Source organism: Triticum urartu, chromosome 2A, assembly GCF_056163025.1.
Source record: "Triticum urartu cultivar PI428250 chromosome 2A, HENAU_Tu73, whole genome shotgun sequence".
Lineage (NCBI taxonomy): Eukaryota > Viridiplantae > Streptophyta > Magnoliopsida > Poales > Poaceae > Triticum > Triticum urartu.
The window spans coordinates 455,353,557-455,364,139 of NC_141874.1; the positions used below are offsets into that span (position 1 = coordinate 455,353,557).

Genomic DNA, 10,583 nt, shown 5'->3' on the forward strand with positions numbered 1-10,583 from the left:
ACTCATGTTAGCCGTCATGTTAGTAAGGTTAGTGATAGCTTGGCAAATTTTGCACGCATAGAGGGAAGAACAATGACTTGGCTAGGATCTGGTCCCTCTGTTGCGGTAGAACTAGCAGCGGCTGATTGTATCTTCTTGGTGGTTGAGTAATACAAATTTCACTCGCAAAAAAAAAACAGTGCAATGAACAACGACAAACAATGATGAAATGAAGTGTAATTCAAATATCCCCGTCAATCCTGACCATCCAGAGAAGTGGATGACGACCGTTGGATGGCCGGAGGTGTTCTCGCTGGAGCGACAATTGTGGGTGTAGAGGATCTGACAGGGTCGGGGCTGAACTGTAGTTTGCTGGAGTAGGGAGGGGCGGGATGCCGCCCGTCGCGGCTCTCGTCTCCTTTTGATCTCTTCCCCCATTTCGAAAGCAAATTTCTAGGCGGGACAGAGAGGCGGAGATGGCTGCGGCCATGGCGGAAACCCTAGCGCTGGCCCCGGTGGAGGACCCCGAGGCGCCCCTCGACGCGGCCGCCATCCGAAGGTACTACCTACTTGCTGTCCCCTCCGCCCTCTCCTCCGCTCCATCGATTCACCTCCCAACTCCCTTCGTTCGTTCAGCCGGTTCAAGCAGCTCTCCACGCTGTGGGGAGGGGACGAGGAGGAGCCGGTGGATGCTGCGGCGGCGGAGGATGGGCTGCGCTCCGGGTGCGAGGTGGGTGTCGGCGGCTTCGTGTCAACAGCCAGGGGTTCCCGTGCCCTGCTAGGTTTCTTACTTCAGCCCACGAGACAGGTTAACATCTTCGTTTCTGCTGTGTTGTTTCCAGGCGGATATGCAGGCGGAGGATGCGTGGGACTCCAGCGCTGCTGAGCTAGAGAGTCGCTGTTTGGGTATGCGTCCGATTCCATTTGATTTTACTGCTATCTTGACGGTTCATAGAGTGTGGTGCACAATGGCTCTTTTGGTTTCAATGTGACGGTGCGATTGTTGTATGTAGACTTGTACATTGAGTGGTTGAGAAAGGAGGTGAGCTTGACAGAGGAGGAGAACTGCAAGTTATCTGCCGAGATTAGTGTCATTGGAGAGACAGTGTTCAAAGGTTATTTATCTTGGGTTTTTCTTGTTTATAAGCCCATGCTAGTTGCCAACACTTTGCTAGCCAAGTCATAGCACCGTGTTCTTTCAAATAACAAAAACGACTTTTGTTGTTTAGACACGATTCCGCTGGATGCTGAGATTGAATCACTGGAGTCTTCACTGAATACACTTGGTTCAGAGGTTGTTCTCAAATTCTGGATCCTTTACTGCATCCAATTCCTCGTCAAAATAAGACTGTTTGCAAAACAAATATTCCAAGGAAGTTAAATTTGTCGATTCAAAATCAGTAGTGTTTTTCTTTTCTTGCGAGTCGTGACAATCTTAAATGTCCGCCATCATGTTTATGTAATATTTGACATGTCATCTACATTAAGTAATCTTTTACATTCCCTTCAACTTTCTTTTCTTAACATATTTACAATATTTCACCCTCCTTTGATGTAGGGTTTGAAACATTCGGAAGCAAGTCCTATCTCAACTGATTCAGGCTTCAACCAAATAGATATTGAGAAGGACTGCAAATATGAGGTGTGTTAGATGTTGTATATAATTGGCATATTCCAAATATTGTGCTATCTATGCTGAATTGCTTATTGCTTAACAATTTCAATGGTCTAAGTGGAGACAAATCAATGGAAAGTTTAGGATAATAGTAATGCAAATTCGTAAATGTAACTTATATTCCTTGTTGAAATTATTTTGTGAAAGCTAGATAGTTACTTCATGGGTGTGTTGGTGGTGTCCTCTTGGACAGTTACATTGTAATACAGTCAACCTATTCTGCCTATTTATGTTATAGAGCATCTTCCACAAACAAAACCTCACACAGAAAGTAGTAACAACGATAATCACAGACACATATGGAGCTAATACACATGCAAACGGATTTTCATCTGAGTATATTTTTTCCTTTTTCTTCAGCTTACAATGCTCTGTGTTGTTGAACACACACCTTTAACAAATTTCCAGGAACTGAAACTAGATCATCAAATAGGAAAAAGTGAGATGGACTTGAAGCTGCTACAAATACAAAGTATTTCAATGCAAAGGTATCAAGCTAATGCGCCTTAATCTCTCTACTGATTGTAAATCTGTTTAAAGCATCTTAACATCAACAATGGCAATGCTACTTGTTTGCCATGATGGCAATGATATGGTTATTCAGAACTCAACATAAATCCTGATTGTTATTCATGTTATTCAGAACTCAATAAATGTCCCTGATTGTTCTTGATGATAAGAATACTTTAATTTATCATATGAATGAGGTTTCTCAACTTGACTTTGCATTTAAAATAGTTTGCTCAACAAGGAATTTCACCATTTTATCTGCTTTAGAATTTGCTAACAATTCTGCCACCATTAGTTTTTACTCCCTGTTTGTGTTCATTAAGGACAAAATGTAAATATGCTTGGTTAGCTATCATCTGTTAATGCATTGAGATGAACCCATGTAATGTGCACAGCACACCACCACCACCATTGTTCTCTTCATTTGTAGTCTCTGTTTATATTATTTTCAACCTTCTCAGTTTCAGCATCTATCTTTGGCAAAACCTTCTCATTCCAACACATGATTAATTTTCTATCTTTGTTGAACGTGGCATTTGGATTAGATATGCATGCCTTCCTCGCGTTCTGAGGATCACACTGCTATACACATGTTTACCGGTTCCGCCATGAACTCTTGACCAATCTCCTGATTGTTGTGCTCTTCTTTTCATGTCCAGTCCTTGAGATTATCTGTGAACTCTCAATCGGTTATCAATTTGTAACTGGCTTTCTGTTTTCCCATCTTCACATTTAGAAGTTATAATCACAAGCATATGTTCCTTATTTTTTGAAACCTACATATGTTTCTTACCATTGAATCAATTTTTCTTTGTTGACTTTTTTACTGATTCCGTTGTCCTTACCTGTTGGCTTCCTTCATCATCCCAGCTTGTTAAAATTGTACCACTCTGAGCTTTTAACTGGGGCTGTCTCATGTTTAGATTTTAAGCTTGTTCTGCTTAAAAACTTCCTACTTCTTCATGACATCTCCCTCTCTCTATCCAGGGATGAAGAAATGTGGCAGCTTCAATCTCTGGTTTCAGGACCAAAGGTCTTAGAGTGTAAAGACAATTGTCTCAGGGTGCTCCTGAAGGCACCTATACTGACCTCGGAATGTGTAATTCTTGGACAAAAGTTGGATTGTGTTGTTGATTCTTCTGTTTCAGATCATGAGTTACTGATAGAAGTTGATGAAGGAAGCATGGAACTGAATAAAGTCCAGGTGCTCTCTTAACCATATTTTTCTCATTTTGTAGAAACTCTTTACCTCTGGTGAACTAATTGATCATCATTTTTTATTTTTACCTATGGTAGATACTTGGTGTAATACCTGATGCATTTCAGGATATTGTTGCATTTCACGATTAAAAATCTCACGGTACAAGTAGTGAATAATGACATAACCAAGGATCATAAAACTGCATGGCTGGGTGTGGCTACAGTAACCTGTGCGATGTTAGCTGTTTTCCACCTTGATTTTCCTATACAGTGATCAATCCTATTTGACACTCCCAATTTCATGTAAAGTAATCAACTGAGATGATTATAAAATATTCTCATGTACAAGTGTTCAACGGTACATAAAGGCTCGGGCAAGCTGTAACATTTTTGTAGGCTTAAAGTATTTTTATCAGACATTCCTAAACTTACTGAAAATAATAATAATGGTAAAGCAGTGAACTACTCTTCCATACCCCTGATCATTGCAAAAGTTTTTTTGTGCTTATGCTTGCATAGTTACCTGACAATCAAGGCAAAAACTGATGTTGTCTTAGAATCGATTTTGTATGCATATGAATTAGGAAGGAGACACACCAGTATCCACCATCTTTTATTAGATGTAACCTATGAGTGGATTTAGATACTCATTTTGTATTATGCTGTTATTTCATATTCTTTCAGTAACATTCACAATACAATTTTGTGCTTATGCTCATTCAGTGGTTCCAGCATTTGAATTCCTGCTAAACACCTCAAGCCGTGTCAAACTTTTCTTCTTATTCCTGCTTTTTGTACTTCATTCAGTTCTTTGCTGGCAATGTTATGGTGCTTGATAACAAATTGCCAATTGCCATACTTTTAACCTTTTAAAGTCCATTCAGGAGAACTATGTTGTTTCATGTTTTACCAATCATATTTGTCTTTTCAGATCTTTCCTGCTGATGTTTGTGTAGATATACTGATTGAGAAGCTCAAGTCCTCCAGGTATGTTAGAGATACTTTGCTATCTGACTTACAGAGCTGGCTTATTGTTCTTCCAAAAAAGGGGTCGCTTGTTTAAACATTTAAACAACTCCGAATCTTCATTAAGGTTCAGAAGTGCCACCACTATTGAACAACATATAGAACACCAAGAAACTTCACTTGTCTTTGTCATTTCTTTTGTGTTATTTTAGCATACAATTCACGACTCACAGTTGTGCGAACTGTACTCTGTATTACTTTCAATCATTTTTGTGTGCTTAACTGCTTATGCAAAAAAACGCTATCTGCTTTTGAAGAGAGGTCATTTCCGCTCCATCTTTGGGATGGCTCATTCGGCAATGTCAACAACAGATTGTAATCAACACTCTAAGACGATCGTTGGTGAATGATGCCAATAATTCCAGGTGACATTATTTTGCATCTGCTAGTATTGCGCTAATAATTCTGTAATTTTTTTTACTGTTATTCCCTTTTGTAAGAATAATTGCAAGGAATCTATAATTTCTAAGCTTCTTCATTGAATTTAGAGCTTACACTGCAATGATTCATAGCACTCTTTGTATGTTATAGCACTGTATGTTCTGCCAACATTACTGGAGCCATTTACTTGGTTTTGTATCAAACAGATTTTACTATGAGAGACACGTTCCTTTCTAATAGAAAATGATATGCAGCTGGCCGCTTGTTAGAGGAAAAAAACAACAACAAACATTGCAATTTCACATTAAACAAGAAGCACAATTTAATCATGAATGTCCTTACTATTTGGATTTGATGACCCCCTTAATTGAGTAATGATAAATATTTCTCAAAAGAGGTAGTGATCTACATTTTATCTGACAATTGAAGCCAGGCTCATGTGATGCACATAGGCAACAAAAACTAATTGGCTCAGCATGAATATTATATATGCTCATAATTTTGTCCCTTTGTGTTCAGCATTTCGATAATGTGACAAACTCTTCTGTTTTCTTGCAGGCATTCTTTTGAGTACTTTGACAAAGATGAAACAATCGTAGCTCATTTGGTTGGTGCAATTGATGCCTTCTTCAAGATATCTGCAGACTGGCCACTGTCGTCCTATGGTCTGAAGTTAATCTCAATCCGCAATTCAGGGACTCAGCCAACGAATATAACTTTACATTTGCTCTGCAAGACCAAGGTAAAAATGGCTAAGCCAATATTAGCAGAAGAAGTATGAAAATAATGATCTGTTTTGCATAGACGCCTAGTTTCCTTTTTGTAGTCAATAAGCATGGGTACCAGCTTCTAGACCAAGGCCATGGCTACCAAAACAAACATAATAGCATGGGTACCAGCTGTTGAGTAGCAACCTAATTCGCGGTCTTGGTCCTATGGTTGCCAGGAACTTGCCAATGGCTTGGAGCTTGAGACTCGTCGGCATCTGGTAAGATTTGTAGACGCCGTTGAGGAGATTCTTGTTCGGGAGATGCAGTCAGAGCTCCACTCCAGCAGGGTTTCTGCTTAGAATCGAGGTCTGGGCTAGGCTTCTCATCAAGTTGATGGCAGACAGGAGCTCATTTCAGATTACCCTTATACTTTTCGTACAGATTTGGTGCCACTTGACCTTCTACGCATGTGGAATCGAGTGCTGTTGCTGCTAGGTATAACAGCATAGATTTAGTCCTTTCTTGTATTGTAGTAAAAAAAAAGGTGTGCGCAAAGCTTGAACCGTCGAAAGATCAGGCGGAATTGTGGTTGTATTGGTTCTTTATACCAGACTGTTAAACTGTGTCCTCCAGTGTACTGTTCAATTGACTGACGCTGTGAAAAAAAAGGAAAGAAGAAAAATGCAATTAGCCAGACTTGAAACTGTGTCCTCCAGTTCAATTGACCGACGTGTGGCTTGTGCGAATTCAATTCAAACTGAGAGAAAACACATGAAACATGATCTCCGTCTAGGCAAAATAATTCCAAGTTCGAAATAGATCTGTAATAATGAACTCGAGGCAGAAACACAACAAGATGGAAAGCAGAGAAGAGCAGAACATGATCAGGCTTGTTGAACTCATTGCATTTCGATCAGAAAAAATGGCTTTAAAGTTTGGAATCTCATGATGCACCAACATATAGGTCTGTCTGTATACAAATATCCATTTATTACTTTGAAACTTATACAAGCCCTGTAAACTTCAACGGTCACATAAAATATTCAACACAACAAAAGGTTGCAACGGAGCCCTTCATGGCCAGCCAGCATCTCACACCACTTTCACTAGCCTCTTCCTCACTGTCATCCAACAACTTACAGGACAGCACATAAAACATTCTACCCTGCTATTAGGAAAACCTACACTGACCCGAAACACGAAATAATAGGATGGATGCAGTCTCATTAACCTTGTGTTCCTTCCTCTTTATTAGAGCTGCACTTTGCGGTCGTAGACCCAGCTGAATGGAACCACAGGCCCCTGTTTCGCCCTTGCCTGCGCTCTTTCGTCCAGCCGCCTGAATCTCGTTGCCAAAGTGCAAACATAGTCCTGCGACCGTCTTCCTTCACCGGACAGTCCAGTGAGATCTGCAACTTTCCACCTCTGGACCAAGAACTCGAGGATGTCGGCGTAGTCTTTCGCCGTGTAGACCCCAAGCCGCTGCGCCACCGAGCTGAAGTGCTCGAATAGGTTGTCGTCCTCACCATCGTACATGAGATGAGCAGGCATTGAGATTTTCTTCCTCATCATGTCAGCAAATGCAAGCACCGTGTAGTCAGGATCTATTTCAAAAAGCTTTTCAACTATCTTGGTGTAAGCCGTCTCATGGCGCTTCTCATCAGCTGCTATTGTACCACATATCTGGGCCAGTTTAAGGTCCCCAAATTGCTTGGCATGCCTAGCAGTATTGCCATGGGATATGAAAGTAGCTCTCTCTTGGAATGATGTGTAAAGGAAACCCATGTAGGGATTGTTCTCAGTTCCTGGATCCTGTATTGACATGGGATACAAAGAATTAATGGCAACGTTCAATCCAAAAACAATTGCATGTTACAATTTACAAGTAGCAGCACAAGAATATAGGTTAAAACAGAATATAGTTGCATGTTACAATCCAACCCTGCTACAATGAAGTACTATCTACAGACAGCACAAAGTAAATGGTAGTTTGTCGATTGAACACCATACACTTTTGTTACATGTTGGTTTTGAGAATATTGGTGATTTTGCTTTGAGATTAGCAAAGTTAATGATCATACACTGAAGCTTAAAAGATAGATAATAGTTCTTACCATTCCAGAACCAATAAGGTACTGTATAGTCTTCTCAATTTGTCTCATGTCAACCCGTCCGGAAAGGTACATGTACTTGTTCAGAAGATCACCGTGCCTGTTTTCTTCAGCAGTCCATGCTCTTGTCCAAACAGCCCAGGCAGTTGGGCTTGCGCCAGTTTCATCTCGGACACCATCAAGGGTGTTGAGCATTGTTTGGTACGTAGGAAGGGCTTCCTCAGTAACCATGTCACCAACTAGGCAAACAAAGTAGTCATCAGGGATTTCCTTTGCCCGCTCCCTCAGTTCTTTTACTTCATCATAAAATCCCTCGGAAGAAGGGTCTGGTAGGAAGTCCTGTGGCTGCCATGACTTCTCAACTGGCTTCAGAAGGTTCAATAGGTTGTCCCTAGCCCAAGATTGAAGTGAATCAAAGATCTCCTGCTTTTGTGCTGGTAGCGAATGCATGACTTGGAGATGCACCTCACGTGGGGGAGCATAGGGCTTTTTGGCAGTTTTGACCCTAGGAAAGGTAACATAATGACTTAGTACAATCCAGAAGGAGCACTGCACAGTACATATGGATGTACAGTACTTGTTAAGGTGAATGGATGCAACTCATATTAATCTATCTACCATAATATCTCTATTCCGGAAATTTCCAGGCTTCTGTCAAATTAGAGTGGCAAAGGAAACACAATGAGCCTATCCCTTTAGACCATGGTGAAGAAAGGCTCCTGATGTTTGCATAGAAACTTTTAACACAAAACAGTGTTTACCAAACATGCTACTACCATATATCAAAAACATATAAGGTTCCGGTGAAGTTAGATTAAGTAGTTTGAGGTGCCACAACTGCATCTACATACATAAACAGGGCAGAACCAACAATGTTTTAAGGTTTTACAAGCTATTATCCGGAATAACTTGATGGATAATTTGACTAAACAGAGTAACTCGATGCAAAACTTGACTAAGGAAAACACAATCAACGCAAAATCCGCCCAAATTATCTTATACATTAAACTGGATGACAAACAAAGAGTCGGTGCCCTTTTTTTTGTACTCGCATAATTTCTATATTCATCTTTATGAATCCAGCGAACAGTCTGACCACTCAAAGTTCATTGTATTATTGATTACAATACCCTAAAACGTCATTGGTAAATTTCTGTTCACTGGAGAGTGTAAATTTCTGTTCTTAGACTACGACTTATTTAAACTGATACTACAAGAACACAAGAGTAGTGTTTGTGTGAGCTCCCAAAAACTAAAATGCACAAATCATAATCGCAGATCAAGCCTTTTAATGTTCACTATCAGTCTATCCCCATCAACATGTTTGAACAAGTTCAGATCTCAGCAGCTAACAAGTTTATGGCTTCATGCATGACATAAACCCCCCGAAGACCACTGGAAAACAACTTTGAACAAGTACAGCCTGCATAAATTTAAATTGACCATCCAAACAACTCTGAAATTTTACGGCCTGCATAAATTGACCATCGAAATGACTCTGAATTTCGGCGGCCTGATTAAATTGACCATCCAAAGAATTCTGGATTTGTACAGCCTGCTTACATTGACCATCTATTGTTTCTGCACAAGCAATTCCTTCTAATCAACAATATAGGATTTTTGTTATGACAAATAACTAGTTAATGTGAAATTGATACTACAAGAATTCATGCACAGTCAATTTGAGAACCAGTAGATATATCGTCGTTACAAAAAAACTGAGATAGGCAGAAAAGGGGAACCGGATTTTGCGCATCTGCAAACGGGCTAGATCGCCAAATCGATCCATCCAGACCGTAAGCAGAAGCTCGGCATCAAATGGATCAGCAAATGAATTTAAAGACACACGGAGCAAAGCCCTGGATCTCAACAAGAAAAGAAGGAGAACACGGAAGCCAAACCGCAACGAGAAAAAAAGATGGAGTGCATTTTTTTTCTTGTCGTGATTTGATCCGATCCATTGGAATAAGTGTTTGCCCTATTTTCCAGGCAGCCAATTCTAGATCACAAATCTCGCCACCCCAGATCACAAAAATAACTCCCGGGTCGATGGAAACCCTCCCACCAACCCAGATCACACTGTACACGAAACCATTTCCGCCATAATCAAGGAGCAGGATTCGCAGGCGTGGGCGGGAGGATCTGCTTACTCGTTCATGGTGGAGGCCATGACCACCACCGGCGGTGCCCCATTGCCGGCCCTCCTCTGCGCGACGGAAGGCGACGGCGAGGCCTTGTGGGACGGGAGGCAGGCCCTGAACGCCATGGACGGTCGACTCACTCACCTCACCACGAGCCGCCCCGTGCGAGATCTCGATGAGGAGGACAGGTGGATGGATTCTTGTTTGCTACAGAGGCCGGGATTCCTCCTGCACCGCTTCTTGGGCGCTCCTGGTTGTCTGTCTCTACCTGTACCTGGGTGGGCTGGCTGTGGGGGGTTATACAAGGGAAGGGGTTTGTGAGAGGGATCCGCTATTAAAAGAGGGAAGAGAGAGAATTTCTTGTCGATCGGGGAGAGAAAGAGGGATCCGCCATTATTTTTGTTTACGGCGTCGAGTTATTCCAACCTCTTTTGCTGGCCTGCATTGAAATTTTTGACCTCGCTGGCCCCCATGGCCAAAAATAAACTTGACGTTGTCGATAGATAGTGAGGTGTTTTGGATCCCGACGCCTACAAGCATCAAACTTTTTTTTTTTTTGAAATCAGCATCAAACTTAATAATAAGGTTCATAGTATTTTAAAGTTCCAGAACATTTCAAAAGCAACCTCACATATACACACCTGGACATACTATATTTTTGTAAAAGAATGGACTTATTATGTGTATGTAATGTTTCGTATTTCTTTTTACACGGACTGTATGCATTATAGAGCCACATATTTGTCTTCTTCATGTACTTCTATATCTATACCTAATATTAAAGGACGGAAAATTTCATAGTTCCCCATAGATCATTTTTTTATATCCATTGATTTTGTGTTAGTGCTAA

General features: G+C 40.9%; 2 protein-coding genes across 3 annotated transcripts; one reads left to right on the plus strand and one right to left on the minus strand.

Moving 5' to 3' along the window:
* Window positions 1-309: 309 nt before the first annotated feature.
* Window positions 310-6,177, plus strand: LOC125537750 (reverse transcriptase-like protein). Of its 2 annotated transcripts, none has more exons than XM_087544084.1 (12): window positions 310-538; window positions 616-709; window positions 822-885; window positions 993-1,094; window positions 1,209-1,273; window positions 1,538-1,621; window positions 2,015-2,142; window positions 3,152-3,368; window positions 4,296-4,351; window positions 4,648-4,755; window positions 5,330-5,513; window positions 5,718-6,177. In XM_087544084.1, the coding sequence occupies exons 1-12, from the start codon at window positions 456-458 to the stop codon at window positions 5,838-5,840; spliced, it is 1,308 nt and encodes a 435-aa protein (XP_087400210.1). In that variant the 5' UTR covers window positions 310-455; the 3' UTR covers window positions 5,841-6,177. The 2 variants fall into 2 exon arrangements, with proteins under 2 accessions (XP_087400210.1, XP_048557025.1); XM_048701068.2 differs by having other exon boundaries at window positions 311-538; window positions 2,063-2,142.
* A 277-nt stretch (window positions 6,178-6,454) lies between these two features.
* On the minus strand, window positions 6,455-10,051 carry LOC125537751 (stearoyl-[acyl-carrier-protein] 9-desaturase 5, chloroplastic). The gene is made up of 3 exons (XM_048701069.2): window positions 9,743-10,051; window positions 7,596-8,097; window positions 6,455-7,293 (listed from the first exon to the last, which is right to left on the minus strand). Exons 1-3 carry the CDS (start codon window positions 9,856-9,858, stop codon window positions 6,733-6,735), a joined length of 1,179 nt encoding a protein of 392 aa, XP_048557026.1. The 5' UTR covers window positions 9,859-10,051; the 3' UTR covers window positions 6,455-6,732.
* Between the last annotated feature and the right edge of the window lie 532 nt (window positions 10,052-10,583).

Excerpts from the sequence above, each read along its gene's own strand:
- LOC125537750 (XM_087544084.1), top strand. The coding sequence starts at position 456 with ATGGCTGCGGCCATGGCGGAAACCCTAGCGCTGGCCCCGGTGGAGGAC. Across the intron at positions 1,095-1,208 it reads TGGAGAGACAGTGTTCAAAG|ACACGATTCCGCTGGATGCT; the intron begins GTTATTTATCTT and ends TTTGTTGTTTAG. Across the intron at positions 1,274-1,537 it reads TGAATACACTTGGTTCAGAG|GGTTTGAAACATTCGGAAGC; the intron begins GTTGTTCTCAAA and ends CCTTTGATGTAG.
- LOC125537751 (XM_048701069.2), bottom strand. The coding sequence starts at position 9,858 with ATGGCGTTCAGGGCCTGCCTCCCGTCCCACAAGGCCTCGCCGTCGCCT. Across the intron at positions 8,098-9,742 it reads ATGGCCTCCACCATGAACGA|GGTCAAAACTGCCAAAAAGC; the intron begins GTAAGCAGATCC and ends TACCTTTCCTAG. Across the intron at positions 7,294-7,595 it reads ACCTTATTGGTTCTGGAATG|GATCCAGGAACTGAGAACAA; the intron begins GTAAGAACTATT and ends ATGTCAATACAG.